Raw genomic sequence first — 20,101 nt, 5'->3', positions numbered from 1 at the left:
TTCAGTAGTTATAACATTAAAATATAAAGCAACATCAGTCTAATATAATTTCTCTGGTAAAGAACTTTTCCTTCTCTGTTGGGAAATTAAAAGGCATGATTATTATTCTGCAACCTCAAAAATGTATTCAATGAGAATAACAATCTGCAAAAGCATCTCCTTCATAATGTCTGGTAATAAAAAGTCACCCATTGTCTTCTTGACAAAAAGCTCTTCAGCCCTTGGTTTAATACCATCTATTAGCAACTTTTGGATACTCTGTAGTAGCAATCAATCATAGAGACATCATCATAAGTTTCTTTCATTAATGAGGAATTGTTAACTATTAACCAAATTAAAGAAGTAACTACTTGAACTATCTATTATCTTGACAATATTACAATGACAAAACCAGAGTCCAACAATAGTGCATCTTTCTATTAGGTTATTGGAAATAACACCATTTCTCCCCTAGTGTGCACATGTATATATAGAGCAATATTGATCTTCTTTCAGGTTATAATGTGGTGATAGAGTGATATTATTCTAAATTGTAAAAATGAATTTATTTTGTAATTACAACTATATAAGCCTAACTCCAGTGTAAGCCCAAACCTGGATTGTATAACTACTTAGATAAAATAAATAAAGTGGGATGAACTCTAGAAAATGCAAAAATTATTCAATTGAAAAATCAGCGCATCATTTTATTTGGTATGCAAATAAAAATGTAGACACCAGACACATGTAACCTAATACTTACCATTTTCTAGCAGTTGTATACTATGAGGCTGGATAAGACTTCTTACATAGACACTTCTGTATGTGTTTTCTGTGATTCATCATATTCAGGGTCTAAGAGTTTTGGTCTGTGAAAAATAATCCAGAAAATGAAATCAGATTAAAAACAAAAAAGTTACTGATTTTGTAAAGAATAACATCATTGATAGAAAAGAAATAAAAATTAATGATGAAACAAGCTTTAACATCTGTTCATTTATCCTTTTCAACTTGCCAGTCTTAATCTGCTTACCAAAGCAACAAAGGGCCACACCAATCCAACTTAATTGACCGCAGGTTCAAATGTTCTAATAAACACCAAGAGAAATTTTCCAAACAATAAAATTTCAAGACTAACCACTCGAGACATGGGAAATCACCATTGCACGTGCAATGCTTGAGTTTATTAGCTTCAAGAAGCACGAATCTCAGTCTACATAATTCTCCTTTAGCTACTTCTCATACTTTTCCATGGAAGGTATTCTCCAAGTTGCTAGTAAACCTTTTCCAATTCTCCTCACTACCCTGTTTACACCAAAAAGAATGCAACAAACACATTATCATCACAAAAACAAATTGCAGAGTTGTTAGCAACTGTAGAGGTGCAAGTTTTGCAAGATAATTTCATATTGTGATTCTAGAGAAATACAGCTTTTCCATTTTTTATTTCATTCTGTCAGTTGTTGGCAAATTGAATGAGTCATTCATTTATCCTTTTCAATTTTGCTTCAACTAATTTCATGCTTATTCTGCAACCTCTTTGCAGGTTCTACAAGAAATTTCAAGAACATCATGCATCTCTAGTCTTGAGCATTCAGTAGCTTAAAAGAGAATGGTAAACAAAATCACATGAAGACCAAGTACAAATTTTGAAAGCCCTCTCTTAGAAACCAAGATCACTGTAAAATCTTTCATTGGATACCTTAGAAAATGCATGAAATGGATGTAACCAATCTCATGAAGAAGTTTTTAGAATTATACTTAGCTTTGCAAATCAATATTAATCAGTCAAGTTTAGATGGAACATAACCAAGCAAATTTCCCTTACCTGTAGATCTTCAATACTTGAGACTTGCAGCTTCCTAGCTTGAAAAATTTTCAAAAAGGTATTCAATTAGTATATACCAATCTGCAAAAGCATATTTGTACTTGGGATTAATTGCAAAACAGAAAAGAAACAGAAACATAGATGTAAAGTAGTATATTAATCATCCCATATAGGCACTAGATAAAATATGAATTTACCTGCTTGGCAGCTTGCCTAACTACCAACATGATTTCTTCAAAAAGACAGAACATCCTAACTTTAGATCTCCTTAACAATGTTTGACAGAAAGCTCTTGAGCCCATGTTTCAGTACCATCTATTACCAACTTCTGTATGTGTATTCATAATGATGTCATAGTAAATTACTAGACACTTCTGTATGAGTATTCTGTGATTCATCATATTTAGGGTCCAGAACTTTGATCTGCGAAAAGTAAGGCAGAAAACAAAATGAGATCAGAAAAATAAAATAGTAATTGATTTTGTAAAAACATTCAGCATTGAAAAGAAAATGAATAAAAATTAAGAATGAAAGATGTTTTAGCCTCTAACCTTAAGATTTTTTAATCTTCTCTTCTGCTGAAACTGCTTGGCAGAAGCAACAAGGGAAGAGTGACACCCCTCAAACTCAATTGACTCCAAGCAGTAACCTATAAAATTCTCTGGCATCCGTTCCAAACAATTACAAGATCTTAAGACTAAGTGTCTGAATTTGAAAAGGCCAAACTGGGAGCTAAGTACCCATTGCTTGAGTTCTTTAGCTTCAAGGAGCAAGAATATTAATTCAGGAAACCCTCCATCGGCTACTTTCCATATTGTTCCATGGAAGGCATGTTCCAACTTGAGCACCTTAAGCTGGGGTAACTTGGCAATTACATTTAAATCCCTCTGAGAAATATTAGTCCCTTTCAACTTCAACTTCTTCAGTCCTAAAGGATACAGACCCACTGTTCTGGAAGGGCTGCATTGCAACCAATAGAAACTGAGATGCTTAGCTTCTCAAGCCATTTAAAATAGTCAAAATGATCCAAAATAATAGGATTATTGCAACATCCTCCAATGTGACTGGGGGGCTCTATGTCATCCTTCAGCAAAATTTTCAAATTTTTTATGTTAGGGAACTTGCTGTACATCTTTTTTCTGCAATGAACTGGTCTCACCACCCAAGATAATGTTTTAAACTCCTTTTTATCTGCACTTGGAGGATATACCATATATGAATTGCCAAGTTCGAGATGCTTTAATTGTGGTGGCTTCCAAATATTAGATGGCAAATGGACAGTTGGTGCTCCATTACCGGAAACAACAAGTGTCTCTAAATTTGGATTATTTGACACTACATCATCCAGATCCTTGAACCATTGTGTTATGGATAGGTATCTCAGAAAAACTAAACCCCCTAATTGCACTGGCACTCTTTGAAATGATATAGAAGTATCAAAAGCCAAAACTCTTAACAACTTGGGAGGAACAAACATTTCAGGATTGTCATGGAAAAAGAAAATGGAGCGAGGGATGTTTGTACCAAAGAGCACATAATAGTCAAAACTGTGTGAGTACAAACTTAGCCAACGACAGGAATTTGCAAATGCTTTTAAAGACAATCCTAGATGTTGCTGAGTATTTACTGCACATAAAATACCTTCTTTCTGAGCTTCTACTACACAGAAGCTATGCATAGCACTGTGCATTCTACAAGTCTTTATTTTGTCGTTACAACTTTGATCTTCAATTAAGAGAAGACTTGTATCAGTAAGCTCTTGTAAGTACTCATAAGCTTCATCTTCTAACTCCTTATGTTTCAATAGCGTCACAAATCCCTCGGCAATCCACAACCTTATAAGCATTTTAACCAGAATTTTTTTACGTTTTGGGAAGACTCCAAAGTATAGAAAGCAAACTTTCAAATGATGTGGCAACATATTGTAACTAACACTGAGTGCATTGCGATCTAGAAGTCCCAATGACTCTAATTCCTTTTCAATCTTCTTCCACCCTTGTTTTATGTTATTGCATTTAGATAAACGCTTGGCAACTTCAACAATTAATTGTGGTAATCCATCACATTTCTCCACAACATGGTTCCTAATTTTTTCAAATTTAGGGGCCAAGTGCTCTTCAATAGAAAGGATATTACCAAATAGTTCCCAGCTTTCTTTTGGGTCTAGCAACATCATGTGATGGACATACATTTTCCCGTTGGTATGTTGGTCAAAGTGTCTAGTGGTTTGTAATATGCGACTTCCAACTTTGTCATCGGGAACCAAATTTATGATGTCAGTGTAAGCTTCACCGCTCATAATGTTGTCCAAAACAATTAGATACTTCCTACCACGTAAGCAATTGCGTACCTGCATTTGTAGTTCAACTGGAGTGCTTCCCTTTTTAATTATATTTGGCTCCTCTGGCTTAATTGACTTAAGAAGTTGGATTAGTATTCGTCTCTTATTGTAGTGTTGAGGAGGTATAGTAACCCAACTTCTTACATCGAAATAGGATGCAACTGATGCATCATCATACACATATCTTGCTAGAGTAGTCTTTCCAATACCCACCATTCCAACAATTGAGATTATCTTTAGTCCAAACTGGAAAGAGATTAGTTGGTTCTTTATCACTCTATTATCATGGAGACGACCAACCATTCTGCCCTCAGGCTTTAGAAAGCCATGCAAGGAGGATCCATCATACTTGGAAGCATCAGCAGAATGTTTTAACCATGGTTGAGTTTCATTTGCCTCATCATCATCAACTTCATTGCTTCTTCTACAGTTGATTGTGTTCAATAACTCTGCTACGGTTTCTGCTACTTCTTGCATGGTCAGATGGAGTTCCTGTGAAACTTTTTCTTCAAACTCTGTATCTTTAGCCTGAAGAAGACTGTTTAGTTGTAGATTGATGTCATGTCTAGCTTTGAGTGCAAAGTTTTCAACAATAGTTTCCAAATCTTTCATTCCATCCCCACCTCCACCCCCACCTCCACCTCCACCATTGGATTCCTTGTGCAGAAAGAGTTGCAAAGAAGAAAGCTTTTCCAATAAATTAGATTTGATTCCCGCTTTATTTTTATCTTTATCATGAAGAGACGTCATTGATAACTCCATCTTATCAATTGTTTTCCTGAGAGAAGCTAAAGCATCACAATTCACCTCCCTCTCTTTCTCATGCTCTTTTTCTCTGTCGATAATCTGGAACAACTTTGCCGCAATTTCGGCTGCTTTTCCCAAGGTTTGATGGAGCTTCTGGGAATTAGATTCTTCTTTGGAGGTGTGTTTGGCTTGAAGGAAGTTGCTTAGTTGTATTTCTAGGTCATGTTCAGCTTCGAGTGCGAAGATTCTGATTTTGGTTTCCAATTTTTTGATAGCAGCACCAGAAATGGAATTCCCTTGCAATAAGCAATCTCGCAGAGAAGAAAGCTTTCGTAAGAAAGATAACGTTGCAGCTACATCACCACCATACACCGTTGGGGAGTGTTGCCAAAAGTAATGCCTAAATTTTTTGATGAGAATAGTTAAAGCAACACTAGCCATCTCTCTCTCACTTACACATGACTCCAACAGCTTTGTTGCATTTTTCGCAGCTTCTTCCAGTGTTTGATGGAGTTCATCGGAAGCTTTTTCTCGATACTCCCTCCGGTCTTCAGCGTGAAGGATGTTGCTAAGTTGTAATTCAATGTCGTCTTCAGCTTTGATTGCAAAGTCTCTGATTTGGATTTCCAATTCTCTGAGTGCATCTCCATCTCCATCTCCACTGGATTTCTTCTGGAGAAAGGCTTGCAAACAAGATAGGTTTTCAATGATAGATATGATTAGTGGCGAATCATGGGGAGACAGCCGTACCCTTGGGGTGGGTTGCACAAACTCAATCTCAATGGTTCCAATCAGAGAAGCTAAAGCAACACAAGCCATCTATGATCTATCTCAATTCCAATTTTTAATTTGATAAGAATATTGCACACTGAACTCTGAAAGATAATATGCAAGCAAGAGTCTCACAAGTCACAAGTGCTTGCTGGCAAGCTGTCTGCCATGTTTTTTTTTTTTTTAAAAAAAATTTATTAGTAAATACAGAGAATTGAAAGAATTCATCCATTTTTAATCAAAGAGTAAATATCAGCGGAGGTCCTCTGACTTTGGTGGCACTGTCACTTTTAGTCCTAAATTTTTAAATCAACCACTCTTAGTCCTCTTACTTTTTGTTTCTAGCCATCTAAGGCCCTACCGTTAAACTTGATCATCTAATGCCGAGATATCCCGACTGCGTTTTGGCACGACCTTTGTACCAGCTTTTGTACGCCATTTTGATTCACGAGCTGGTTTTGTACATGTTCATAACTGCGGAAACCATTGTTTGACTATTCTGAAGCGGAAATTAAACATAATAATTAATAAATTAATTATGAAAGGACTGAATTGTCTTTTAGAAAACAGCATTAGATGGTCAAGTTTAACGAAAGGACCATAGGTGGCTAGAAACAAAAAGTAAGAGGACTAAAAGTGGTTGATTTAAAAGTTGAGGACTAAAATTGGCATTGCCACCAAAGTCGGAGGACCTCTGCCAGTATTTACTCTTAATCAAATGTCCTCTTCCCTTTAAGTATAGAGCAGGCTTAACAATTCAGTTAGGGAAACAAAGGTTAAATAAGTTCTCTAACTTTACCTAAAAAATCAACTAAGTCTCTAAACTTTTAAAAGGTGTAATTACACCCATCAACAATTTATTTTAGTGCAATGAAATCCAAACATTAGTTAGTTTTCAACAATCCAACGACAACATTTTAAATAACAAAGCAATTGACGAACGGTCGTCGGTCACTTTTAAAGAACAGAGAAGGGAGACTAATGTCCGAGAAGGCAACCTAGTGGCCGCCTTCTTACCTGAAAGGCGACTATAGTGGTGGCCTTCTCCAGCAGAAAGCGACCACGGGGTGCCTTCTCCGGTGAGAAGGCAACCACGGTGATGGCCTTCTCTAGGAGAAGGCCACCACTAGGTTGCCTTCTCTAACGAGAAGGCCACCTTGGTCAACTTCTCCGTTCTTCAAAAGCGACCGACGACCGTTCGTTGATCACTTTGTTGTCTAAAATGTCGCCGGTGGGTTGTCAGAACCCTACTGACATGCGATAGTAGATCACTAATTGTTAATGTGTGCAATTGTACATTTTAAAAGTTTAGGGGCCTATTGATTTTTCAGGTAAAATTGGAAGGGCAATTTGAACTTTTTCCCTAAAGTTATCCTTATCTCTGCAAATCTCTCTCATTTTCAAAAATAGGTCTCACTTCCATATTATCCAATTTGCAAATCATTTACTATTCACCATACATCCCTGCAAATTTAATCAACTTTCAAAAGTCAGCCCAATATATTAAAATAACAGTATTAGTTATATTAAAATATTAAAAAATAATACAACTAATAATGTTAATTTTGTAAATATGCTCCGGGTTTGAAAATTTACAAAAGATGCAAATTTGCAAACTCTGTTAATAAAAAAATAAAAATAATGTGACTAATGCTACATCATCTTGCAAATATGCTCATTGACTAGGATAATCATAGCCTAATCTCTTACATAAAAATGATCTGAAGACATGAATACATTATTTCTTTTACATCTTTTTTTCAAAGTTCCATACTTCCATTATAACCCATGACGACAGTATGGAAAGGAATTAGGTGGACAAAATTATTATGCTTTTAAAAGTTTAACAAATTTAGAAAAAATTCGTTTTTGAACTTGAGTTTTTGGTAAAAATGCAAGTCCCAATATGTTAATGTTTTGAAATTCTTTTTTCTTTTTCCTGCCTAACATACGAGAAAGGGAAGTCATCTCAGTATATATACGTCAAATGCAAGTTCCACTTGTGTTTCTCGTATTTTAGGTGAAAAAATCAAAAAATTGACAAACTCATTTAAAACTTACGTTTAAAAAAAAAAAAAAAAAAAAAAAAAAACTCAAGTTTCAAATGAGTTTTGCATAGGTTTCCCCAACTTTTAAAAGCATCATATAGATATCCACATGTTTTAATTCCTTCCCAATTAAGCAAATAACCCTGTCTTTTACGCCCCACAAAATCGACCACCCTAAATTCAATAATTAATCAACATATAAGGTATAAAATAAAAGATTTTTGATTGAAATGGGTCAAACTACCTACGAGGTTCATGTACTATAGTGTTTGTTCAATTTAGTCCTTATACTTTTTTTTTTTAATTTAATCCATGTACTTTAAAAAGTAGTGCAAGTAAGGACAATAGTTAACAGTGTTAATATTACCGTTAACGTAAGTTATCTAAGGCTCGAATTCACAACCTTCCAAATGGAAGTTCAACCCGGGTACCATTAGACCACATAGTCTTAGTATTTTTACCACCAATATATTAAACTAGTATGTTCAAAATAAATAATTACAATCATATTCCTAATGAGATTTGGACACTTGATGTCAGCATGTTTGTAATTAATATATGAACAAGAATATAAATATCATGATGTGGCTTCAATGATGTCAGTGCCATATATGCTAAGTTAACGGTAATATTAACATCATTAACTATTGTCCTTAGTTTCACCACTTTTTAAAGTAGATGGACTGAATTGAACAGAATAAATTGGTATAAAAACTAAATTGAACAAAACACTACAATACAAGGACTTCATATGGACTTTGACCTCTGGAATGGGCTATTTTTATGAACAAGTGACAAGAATGAACAACTTTTAGAACTTGAAAAAAGAGGAAAAACTCGTTTATGACTTGAGTTTTTTGTCAAAAACATAAGTTGCAGTTGAGTTTATGCAAATTTCAAAATTATTATTCTTTTGTTGAAATACAACAAACGCAATTAGCACTTTCATTTTTCAAAGTGTATACAAGAAGTGCTAGTCTCATTTGCATTTATTGTTCTTGTCAGAAATTATCTTCAACAATTTTTTTTTTTTTGAAACAAACAACACAAGTTGACAAGAACTATCACTGATGGGTCTTGTGGGTCTCGTTAATCTTTTAAAAGGGCTAACAAGTAGTATTGTGAAAGCAGGCCGGCCTGGCCCATTAGGCCCGCCCCACTGCGGGCCAATTTTTTGGCGGGCTTTTGCGGACCGGCCCACGGGCTAGGGTTCATGCAACCCAAGGGTTGGCGGGCTGCGCAAGCTGTGGGTTGATTCTAGCCCGCCCGTTAGACTCGCATTTTCGCGGGCCTATTTTCCATAACCCTATCCCACCCCACCGCGGGACAAGTGCGGGCTAGCCCACAGGCTTCAACCAACTTTGACAGTACTAGACCCATCTCATCAGTGATGGAAAATTATGCTGTGCATCGCAAAAACGATGTCGTTTTATTAAAAACGTGCGTCTCACTTTAAAAAAAAAATATTCAGTTTCGATTCTCAGCAACAACATTATATTGTGCATAATTTAAACTATATATCCAGAATCAATGAACTAAAATTCCAGAATCGATGAACTAAAATTCCAGAATCTATGAACTAAAATTCCAGAATTGATGAACTAAAATTCCATAATCAATGAACTAAAAATCCAGAATCAATGAACTAAAAATCCAGAATCTATGAATTAAAATTCCAGAATCTATGAACTAAAATTCCAGAATCTATGAACTAAAATTCTAGAATGAATGAACAACATAATCCTGTTGAGGGGAATCAAAATTGATTTTTTTAAGTGGGATGCGCGTTTTTAATAAAACGACGTCGTTTTTGCATACGTATGCCCCATGCATGGTGCATACGGATGCACAACATAACTATCCATTAGTGATAGGTCTCATTAGAACATCCACATTTGTGGATTTTGCTCTAGTTTTTACAAGTCAAAAATCCATTCAATGGTTTTTAAACAAATAGTTTTTTTCTATGTTTTTTCTTTTGCAAGACAAAAGTTTTTTATGGGTTCCGCAGGAGAGAGAAATGGAAGAATAATACTCTATTTCTGCAAGTTTAGTGCACATCCCGCCTCCAGACCGATGCGTGCAGTGCACATGTTTAGCTGTTATTATTATTATTATTATTATTATTATTATTATTATTTTTAATTTTGTTTACAGATTTTGTTTTTTCCTTTATTTTTTTAATTTCCTTTTTACACTCTCTCCCGTTTTCTCTTTTCTAATTATACCTACAAAAACTCACCAAAAAAAAAAATTTAACAATTTGGATGTGGCCTGAGTCTAAATCCAAAAGCTCCAGTATACGAGTCTTTTGACATGTAACCTTCCGGGTGATTTTTCCGGTGAGGAGAAAATTAAGACCGGGATTCGAGATCAGGAAATTGGTAAGGTGGGTTACGGGGGAGGGAATGTCGTCTTTTTGAAAGACGATATATGGGAGATAGAATGTCGTCTTTGGAAAAGACGATATACCTTTTCCATTAATTTTTTTTTAAAAAAGTGGAGTAAATACGGTATTCTTACCCGTATGTACAATGCTGCCAAGATTCCCATGCTGCGAAATTTGACCTAATCCAATTTCAAGACGGCGAAGATTCCCAAAATTTGACCTAATCTAGTTTCCAACCATCCTACAAGCCGAGGCTACAACTCCTTTATTGCGAAAAAAGAAAATAAAAAAGAATCTGTATTTTATTGTGTATAATTCTATACATCTGTATTTCGTTGTGTATAATTGTATATAGTTGGTATTTTTTTTTCCCGTATGAACTAATGTCGCCATTGCTGAAGACACTTTCCTTGTTATTGAATGTCGCCTTTGTCAAAAACACTTTCCTTGCTTTGTATCCCAGCTTAGGGATTTCTCTATTTCGAAACCCGTACAAATACTTTTTTCCGGACGAGTAAATGATTCATCTAATCTTCCATAGATATGCCATTCACCATTATTATCCCACCCACATCTTCCCATTCCACCTATCACAACCATCACCTTTAATTTTGCCAATTTCTAGCTTCCCGGTAGCCCCATACTACTACACTCAGTTTTAGCTTCTCCGCCCCTACTGTGAAAGCCGCCGCCGCTGGTAACGACCACCTCTAGTTCCGTAACTCACAAGCATTCGGATATAGCCAACTAGATATGTAGGACCCTCCGGCCTGCTCCAGGGACGAGTGTTGGCTTTGATCATGGAAGAAATTTTGATGCTGTTAGACGTCCAGCTTGCCAGATGAGGTACTTCCCAAAGAAGACAAGTGTTATGATTTAAAAAAAAAAAAACACACACACACCCTACAACCTACAACTACATGGGGTTTTTGACTAAAATGGGTCTGGAAGATAATTTTCGGCGAAAACTAGAAAAACAAATGTCATTTGCGTTTGTCGTATTTTAGCAGATTTTTTTTTTTTTTAAATTTATAGAAACCCAAGTGCAACTTGCGTTTGCAAGTGGCAAACGAGTGTTTCTCTTTTTTGTCCAAATTTTAAAAGTTGTTCATTCTTGTCACTTGTCAATATAAATAACTCATTTCAGTAAAAAAAACCCTAAAATAAGGAGCAATGTTATTCGCAAAAGCAACATCAAATTAAGGTTTAAAACAATTTAATTTTAAAAAATAAAAAATAGCCATACAAAAATCGTCATATAGGTTATTTTTTTTTCGATAATTGCAATAGTATCTTACATTTATAAGGAACCCACAACTCTTGACCAAGGATAGCAACTATTGAACTATTCAAAATTAGGTTCAACAATACTGCTGTTTTCTATGATGTTGGATTGATGAAGTATATCTTTAATGGCTTGCAAATGAGAAACATTTGGCTGTCAAAGAATATCCAAACCATTTTTCTATAAACAAGGCAATTATGATCAATGGTAGCACTTGGAATTAAACAAGGAAACAAAAGCTCCAAACAAGAAATCTATGTTTTGAATTGAATACACAATTCTAGCTAGCAACACACCTTGTCTAGTTGTTATTTAGCATCTGATCAAAATTGAAGGCGTCATTCAGTATCCGCATACATACCATCTCTCGAATGGCAGGTAGTTCACTGTGATCTCGGCCAAGCCCTCTTCTACAAGTGGATACGGTGATTCCTTACATTCAAGCCCGTAGATTTTGATCTATGGAAAATGGAGAGAACGAAACTATTTGTCTGTAAAAGAATACCCACTGCATTTTTTGAAACAAGCTAGGCAACTGTGATCAATGATATAGATAGCACTTACAATTTTCTGCTGAGTAACAAGGGGAGAAAATTGTTGAAACACAAAAGTTGTGTCTGTAGAAATATAGCTGTTGAAGTTGTGTAGGGTTGTGTCTGTAGGATTGTGTCTCTTAGTCTGTATATATTTATCTGTTGTCTCCCCATTGACACAAGGAAGTAATATAACAAATCTTTCTACATCTCTCTCAACAAAAATCACCAAACAAGAAATCTAAGTTTTGAATTGAAGATCAGCTGATGAGTCATGGGGAACTGATTCATTTGCCACTTTAGCTTCAATAATTATCGATCTGTACAAGGTAGCAACACCATTTCATTTCATTTGGCATGCAAATACAAAGACACATGTAGCCTCACACAAACCATTTTCACATAATTGTTAATTTACTACGAGCCTAACCAAGTCATCTTCTACAAACTCTTCTAAATGTAATTCATCATATTCAGGCCCCTGGACTTTGATCTATGAAAAAATAATGCAAAATGGAGAAAACAAAATGAGATCATAAACAGAAATGTAATAAATTTTGTAAAGAACGTTAGCATTGATTCAAAAAATAGTTGATAATGGATCACGTACTTTAGTTGCTAACCTAAAATATGTGGTTTCCCATTTCAACTTGCCAGTCTCGTATATGCTTAGACAAAGTAACAAAGGAAGGGCCACACTGATCCAACATAATTGACCTCGAGGTCAAGACTAACAACTTAAAACTAGAAAATCACCAACGCCTGCCCAATGTTTGAGTTTATTAGCTTCAAGAAGCAAGAATCTTAGTCTACAGAAGTTTTCTTGAGTTGCCCAATGTTCGAGTTTATTAGCTTCAAGAAGCAAGAATCTTAGTCTATAGAGTATAGAAGTTTCCTTGAGTTGGACTCACCCATGATAATGTTTGCAAATTCCATTTATTCCTGCTCGGAGGATCTACCATATATCAATTGCCATTTAAGTTCAAGATGCCTCAACTGTGGTGGCTCCTTAATTTTGGATGACAAATGGACAGTTGGTGCTCCAGCATGTGACACATGAAGACAATGGTGTTAAACACTTGAATCAAAAACCATATTAATCAGTACTTATACTAGGTGATTTTTTCCAAATAGAAGTAGTAATCCTATTTTATCTTTGAAGTAAGAGAATATAATTAGTTTTTCTAGTTGGGTTTTCCCCGTCGTTAATGTTAATATAACTAATAATGTTAATTTTGTAAATATGCTCCGGGTTTGCAAATTTACAAAAGATGCAAATTTGCAAACTCTGTTAATCAAAAAATAAAAATAAAAATAATGTGACTAATACTACATCATCTTGCAAATATGCTCATTGACTGGGATAATCATAGCCTAATCTCTTACATAAAAATGGTCTGAAGACATGAATACATTATTTCTTTTACATCTTTTTTTCAAAGTTCCATTATAACCCATGACGACAGTATGGAAAGGAATTAGGTGGACAAAAATATTATGCTTTTAAAAGTTTAACAAATTTAGAAAAAATTCGTTTTTGAACTTGAGTTTTTGGTAAAAATGCAAGTCCCAAACGAATATGTTAATATTTTGAAATTCCTTTTTTTTTTTTTCCTGCCTAACATACGAGAAAGGGAAGTCATCTCAATATATATATATATATATATATATATATATATATATATATATATATATATATATACACGTCAAATGCAAGTCCCACTTGTGTTTCTCATATTTTAGGTGAAAAAATTAGAAAATTGGCAAACTTGTTTGAAACTTACGTTTTTTTTTTTAATACAAAAAAAACTCAAGTTTCAAATGAGTTTTGCATAGGTTTGTCCAACTTTTAAAAGCATCATATAGATATCCACATGTTTTAATTCCTTCCCAATTCAGCAAATAACCCTGTCTTTTACGCCCCACAAAATGGACCACCCTAAATTCAATAATTAATCAACATATAAGGTATAAAATAAAGGATTTTTGATTGAAATGGGGTCAAACTACCTACGAGGTTCATATACTATAGTGTTTTGTTCAATTTAATCCTTATACTTTTATTTTTTTTTTCAATTTAGTCCATGTATTTTAAAAAGTAGTGCAATTAAGAATAATAGTTAACAGTATTAATATTACCGTTAACTTAAGTTATCAGGCTCAAATTCACAACCTTCCAAATGAAAGTTCAACCCAGGTACCATTAGACCACATAGTCTTAGTGTTTTTAACACCAATATATTAAACTAGTATGTTCAAAATAATAATTACAATCATATTCCTAATGAGATTTGGACACTTGATGTCAGCATGTTTGTAATTAATATATGAACAAGAATATAAATATCATGATGTGGCTTCAATGATGTCAGTGCCATATATGCTAAGTTAACGGTAATATTAACATCATTAACTATTGTCCTTAGTTTCACCACTTTTTAAAGTAGATGGACTGAATTGAACAGAATAAATTGGTATAAAAACTAAATTGAACAAAACACTACAATACAAGGACTTCATATGGACTTTGACCCCTGGAATGGGCTACTTTTATGAACAAGTGACAAGAATAAACAACTTTTAGAACTTGAAAAAAGAGGAAAAACTCGTTTATGACTTGAGTTTTTTGTCAAAAACATAAGTTGCAGTTGAGTTTATGCAAATTTCAAAATTATTATTCTTTTGTTGAAATACAACAAACGCAATTAGCACTTTCATTTTTCAAAGTGTATACAACAAGTGCTAGTCTCATTTGCATTTATTGTTCTTGCCAGAAATTATCTTCAATAATTTTTTATTTTTTTTTGAAACAAACAACACAAGTTGACAAGAACTATCACTGATAGGTCTTGTGGGGTCTCGTTAATCTTTTAAAAGGGCTGACAAGTAGTATTGTCAAAACGGGTCGGCATGGCCCATTAGGCCCGCCCCACTGCGGGCCAATTTTTTGGCGGGCTTCTGCAGACCGGCCCACGGGCTAGGGTTGGCGGCCCGCGCAAGCTGTGGGTTGATTCTAGCCCGCCCGTTAAACTCACATTTTCGCGGGCCTATTTTCCATAACCTTATCCCACCCCACCGCGGGACGGGTGCGGGCTAGCCCACGGGCTTCGACCAACTTTGACAGTACTTGACCCATCTCATCAGTGATGGCAAATTATGTTGTGCATCGCAAAAACGACGTCGATTTATTAAAAACGCGCTTCTCACTTAAAAAAAAATTCAGTTTCGATTCCCACCAACAACATTATATTGTGCATAATTTGAACTACATATCCAGAATCAATGAACTAAAATTTCAGAATCGATGAACTAAAATTTCAGAATCGATGAACTAAAATTCCAGAATCGATGAACTTAAATTCCAGAATCGGTGAACTAAAATTCCAGAATCGATGAACTAAAAATCCAGAATCTATGAATTAAAATTCCAGAATCTATGAACTAAAATTCCAGAATCTATGAACAACATAATCTTGTTGAGGGGAATCGAAACTGATTTTTTTTAAGTGGGATGCGCGTTTTTAATAAAACGACGTCGTTTTTGCATGGTGCATATGGATGCACAACATAACTATCCATCAGTGATAGGTCTCATTAGAGCATCCACATTTGTGGATTTTGCTCTAGTTTTTACAAGTCAAAAACCATTCAATGGTTTTTAAACAAATGGCTTTTTTTCTATGTTTTTTCTTTTGCAAGACAAAGTTTTTTGTGGGTTCCGCAGGGGAGAGAAATGGAAGAATAATACTCTATTTCTGCGAGTTTAGTGCACATCCCGCCTCCAGACCGATGCGTGCAGTGCACATGTTTAGCTGTTATTATTATTATTATTTTTAATTTTGTTTTTCCTTTATTTTTTTATTTCCTTTTTACTCTCTCTCCCGTTTCTCTTTTCTAATTATACCTACAAAAACTCACAAAAAAAAAAAAAAAAACTTAACAATTTGGATGTAGCTTGAGTCTAAATCCAAAAGCTCCAGTATACGAGTCCTTTGACATGTAACCTTCCGGGTGATTTTTCCGGTGACGAGAAAATTAAATCCGGGATTCGAGATCAGGAAATTGGTAAGGTGGGTTACGGGGGAGGGAATGTCGTTTTTTTGAAAGACGATATATGGGAGATGGAATGTCGTCTTTGGGAAAGATGATATACCTTTTCCATTAATTTTTTTCAAAAAAGTGGAGTAAATACGGTATTCTTACCCGTATGTACAATGCTGCCAAGATTCCCATGTTGCAAAATTTGACCTAATCCAATTTCAATGCGGCGAGGATTCCCAAAATTTGACCTAATCTAGTTTCCCACCATCCTACAAGCCGAGGCTACAACTCCTTTATTGCGAAAAAAAAAAAGAAAATAAAAAAGAATCTTTATTTTGTTGTGTATAATTATATATATCTGTATTTCGTTGTGTATAATTGTATATAGTTGGTATTTTTTTTCCCGTATGAACTAATGTCGCCATTGCTAAAGACACTTTCCTTGTTATTGAATGTCGCCTTTGTAAAAAACACTCTCCTTGCTTTGAATTTGAGCAAGTCCGTAATGGTATACTTGGTGATGGAAATGTTCCAAACACCAAAGAAATGTTCAAAAGACTTCTTCAAGTCTCTTCTATTTATAAAGAAAATACACCATCCTCAACCATTGTTGATCACTCTGCTCTTACTACTCAAAGCTATCATAGAGGAAGAGGTCGTGGAAGTAACCGAGGGGGCCGAGGTGGAGGACGTAATTCCTCTCGTTTTTGTGACTTTTGCAACAAACCAGGGCACACCCGTGAGGTTTGTTGGAAACTCCTTGGGAAACCAACTATGGTTAATATAGCTCAATCTGGGAATCCAAATACTGCAGACTCAAGCACACAAGTTATCTCAAAAGGTGAGTATGCAGAATTCTTGCAATTAAAGGGTGCCAAAACAACCATTTCTCCCGATATCTCTCACACTGACCTTGCTTCACAATCAAACTCAGTTTGGGTCCTCGACTCTGGAGCCACCTATCACATATCTGGTAACCCTTCTCTTTTCTCCCAAATTGAGTTCTCGGATTCTCTTCCATATGTTACTTTTGGTGATGGATCAAAAGGAAAAGCTAAGGGGATTGGGAAAGTTTCCATCCATTCTTTCTCTTTATTGAATGTTCTTTACATTCCCGGATGTCCTTTCAATTTAATTTCAGTCCATCGTCTCACTCACTCTCTAAATTGCTTGGTTACTTTTTCTTCTAATTCTATGGTTATTCAGGACCGACAGACAAGGGAGACGATTGGTACGGGACATGAATCACGAGGGATCTACTATCTTCTAGGTTCTACCGATAACAACACAGCTTGCACCGCTACTGTTTCACCTTTTCTTAGCCATTGTCGCCTTGAGCATCCTAACATCAATAAATTAAGACAACTTGTTCCTGGTTTGTCCAATTTAAAGGAAATAGAATGTGAGTCTTGTCAACTTGGAAAACACTCAAGAGCCTCATACCCTAGTAAAATGAATAGGAGGGCTGATAAACCTTTTTGTTTAGTTCATTCTGATGTTTGGGGACCTTGTCGTGTTTCAACTACCTTGGGGTTCCTATATTTTGTTGTTTTCATTGATGATTTCTCTCGATGCAGTTGGGTCTTCTTAATGAAAAATCGTTTTGAACTATTTGATGTGTTTAAAAAATTCTACAATGAAATTGTGAATCAATTTGGGGTATCTCTAAAGGTCTTACGAAGTGATAATGCTAAGGAGTATTTTTCTGACTCATTCACTTCGTTCTTCTCCTCACATGGGATATTGCATGAGTCTTCTTGTGCTAGGACTCCTCAACAAAATGGTGTTGCTAAACGAAAAATTCGACATCTTGTTGACACAACCCGCACCTTGCTCATTCACCACAAGGTTCCTAAGAAATTTTGGGGGGATGCTATACTTCACTCTTGCTACCTAATAAATTGAATGCCTTCTTCTGTGTTGCAAGGGAAAATTCCACTTAATCTTTTACTTCCACAGGAACCTCTCTATAAACTCCCGTTATGGATCTTTGAAAGTACTTGCTTTGTCCATGATAGCTCTCCAGGACGTGACAAACTTGATGCCAAGGCAATAAAATGTGTGTTCATTGGGTATTCCCGTCTCCAAAAAGGCTTTAAGTGTTATTGCCCTAAAACACACCGTTTCTACACCTCCTTTGATGTCACCTTTTTTGAAACTACGCCCTTTTTCTCTTCCACCTCAGTTGATGAATCTGACTTCTTGGGGGAACCACTTGAAGTCACAGAAGTTCTCCCTGTTCCTACCTTTACAGAGCCCGTGTCCCCTACTGTTCCTGAAAGAACTATACCAATGCCAACCATTCAAGAATGACACAGTTCACCTTTCTTGTACACCTATCAGCGGCGCAATCGTCAAGGTTCCCAAGAGGATGGACCTTTAGTTGATTCATGTCCCACATCAACGTTGCGCACTGACATGGTCCAAAGTACCACAACAAGCTCTCTCATTGCCAGTCGAGTAGGTAAAAGATCCACTCGGAATCCTTATCCCATTTATAATTTTCTTACACAAAAGAGATTGTCTCCATCATATTGTGCTTTCATTACTAGTTTATCTACTGTTTCTATTCCAAAAAGTGTCAAAGAAGCATTAATTCATCCTGGATGGAAGCAAGCAATGATTGATGAAATGGAAGCACTTCATTCTTCTGGGACCTGGGAGTTAGTTCCTTTATCCCTTGGAAAAACTGTGGTTGGTTGTAGATGAGTGTATAATGTGAAAGTTGGTCCAAATGGACAAGTTGATAGACTCAAGGCCCGACTTGTTGCTAAAGGGTGTATACAGATTTTTGGCATTGACTACACAGATATCTTCTCACCAGTTGCTAAGATCACATCTATTCGTCTCTTCCTCTCAATGGCAGCTAATCGTAACTGGTCCCTGTATCAGTTGGATATCAAAAATGCTTTCTTGCATGGGGACTTTAAGGAAGAAGTGTATTTGGAGCAGCCCCCTGGCTTTGTAGCTAAGACTGGAACTAACCTTGTTTGTCGTCTCAAACGGTCCCTCTATGGTTTAAAGCAATCTCCTCGTGCTTGGTTTGGGAGATTTAGTGATTTGATCCAACAATTTGGCATGAATCAAAGCAAAGCTGATCACTCTGTCTTCTATAGACACCTATTTGGAAAAAGCATATATCTGGTAGTGTATGTTGATGACATTGTTATCATAGGGGATGATATGGAGGGAATAAACGAACTTAAAAGACATTTGTTTCAGCATTTTGAGACAAAGGATCTTGGAAAGTTGAAGTATTTCCTTGGTATTGAAGTGGCCCAATCTAAACAAGGTATTTATATGTCACAACGGAAATATGCTTTGGACATCCTTGAAGAAACAGGTATGATAGATAGCAAGCCAGTTGACACACCCATGGATCCGAATGTTAAACTTCTTCCAGGTCAGGGGGAGCCTCTATCCGACCTAAGCAGTTCCGAAGATTAGTCGGCAAGCTATTATACTTGACTATCACTCGTCCAGATCTCTCATTTGCTGTAAGCGTTGTTAGTCAGTTTCTACAAGAGCCATGCCAAAGCCATTGGGATGTAGCTATCAGAATTTTAAGATATGTAAAGAGATCCCCAGGTACAGGATTACTTTATAAAGATCATGGAAATACAGAAATTGTTGGTTACACAGATGCAGATTGGGCTGGGTGTCCTTGGGATAGGAGATCGACATCAGGATATTGTGTCCTATTTGGAGGGAATTTGGTTTCTTGGAAAAGCAAGAAACAAGATGTGGTTGCACGGTCAAGCGCAGAGGCAGAATATCGAGCAATGGCATTAGGGATTTGTGAACTAATTTGGGTTAAGCAACTTCTCACAAAACTCAATTTCTTCAAGCTTGGACCTATGAAACTTGTTTGTGACAATCAGACAGCTCTACATATTGCCTCCAATCCTGTCTACCATGAAAGGACCAAACATATCGAGGTTGTCTGTCACTTTATACGCGAGAAGGTTGCATCCGGAGTCATTGTTACCACATTTGTTGGGTCAAACAATCAACTTGCTGATGTTCTCACCAAATCTCTTCGCGGACCTAGAATTGGGTATATTTGTAGCAAGCTGGGAGCATTTGATTTATACGCTCCAGCTTGAGGGGGAGTGTTGGAATATGAGCAGCCTATCTTG

General features: G+C 36.0%; 2 protein-coding genes across 8 annotated transcripts in view; both read right to left on the bottom strand.

The window, feature by feature from the left end:
* LOC109192085 (putative late blight resistance protein homolog R1A-10) overlaps positions 1–5,814 on the bottom strand; it is a 44,707-nt gene extending 38,893 nt beyond the window's left edge. Inside the window, exons 1-6 of one of the 7 annotated variants that reach the window (XM_019342688.1) lie at positions 2,359–5,813; positions 2,005–2,230; positions 1,808–1,888; positions 1,118–1,284; positions 743–848; positions 115–258 (exon numbers count right to left, since the gene is read on the bottom strand). In XM_019342688.1, the coding sequence (XP_019198233.1) occupies positions 2,736–5,714 (2,979 nt within the window). In that variant the 5' untranslated portion in view covers positions 5,715–5,813 and the 3' untranslated portion in view covers positions 115–258; positions 743–848; positions 1,118–1,284; ... (1 more) ...; positions 2,005–2,230; positions 2,359–2,735. Of the gene's footprint in view, positions 1–114; positions 259–742; positions 849–1,117; positions 1,285–1,506; positions 1,529–1,702; positions 1,714–1,807; positions 1,889–2,004; positions 2,231–2,358 lie in introns of those variants that run through there. The other 6 variants (XM_019342689.1, XM_019342690.1, XM_019342687.1 and 3 more) reach the window with 6 other exon arrangements.
* Positions 1–20,101, bottom strand: part of LOC109192092 (putative late blight resistance protein homolog R1A-10) — a 185,287-nt gene that overhangs the window by 155,475 nt on the left and 9,711 nt on the right. The window lies entirely within an intron of this gene.

The sequence above is a fragment of the Ipomoea nil genome, unplaced genomic scaffold (assembly GCF_001879475.1).
Source record: "Ipomoea nil cultivar Tokyo-kokei standard unplaced genomic scaffold, Asagao_1.1 scaffold1768, whole genome shotgun sequence".
Lineage (NCBI taxonomy): Eukaryota > Viridiplantae > Streptophyta > Magnoliopsida > Solanales > Convolvulaceae > Ipomoea > Ipomoea nil.
Note: the sequence above shows the minus strand (reverse complement) of the source record. Positions and strands in the feature narration are given on the sequence as shown.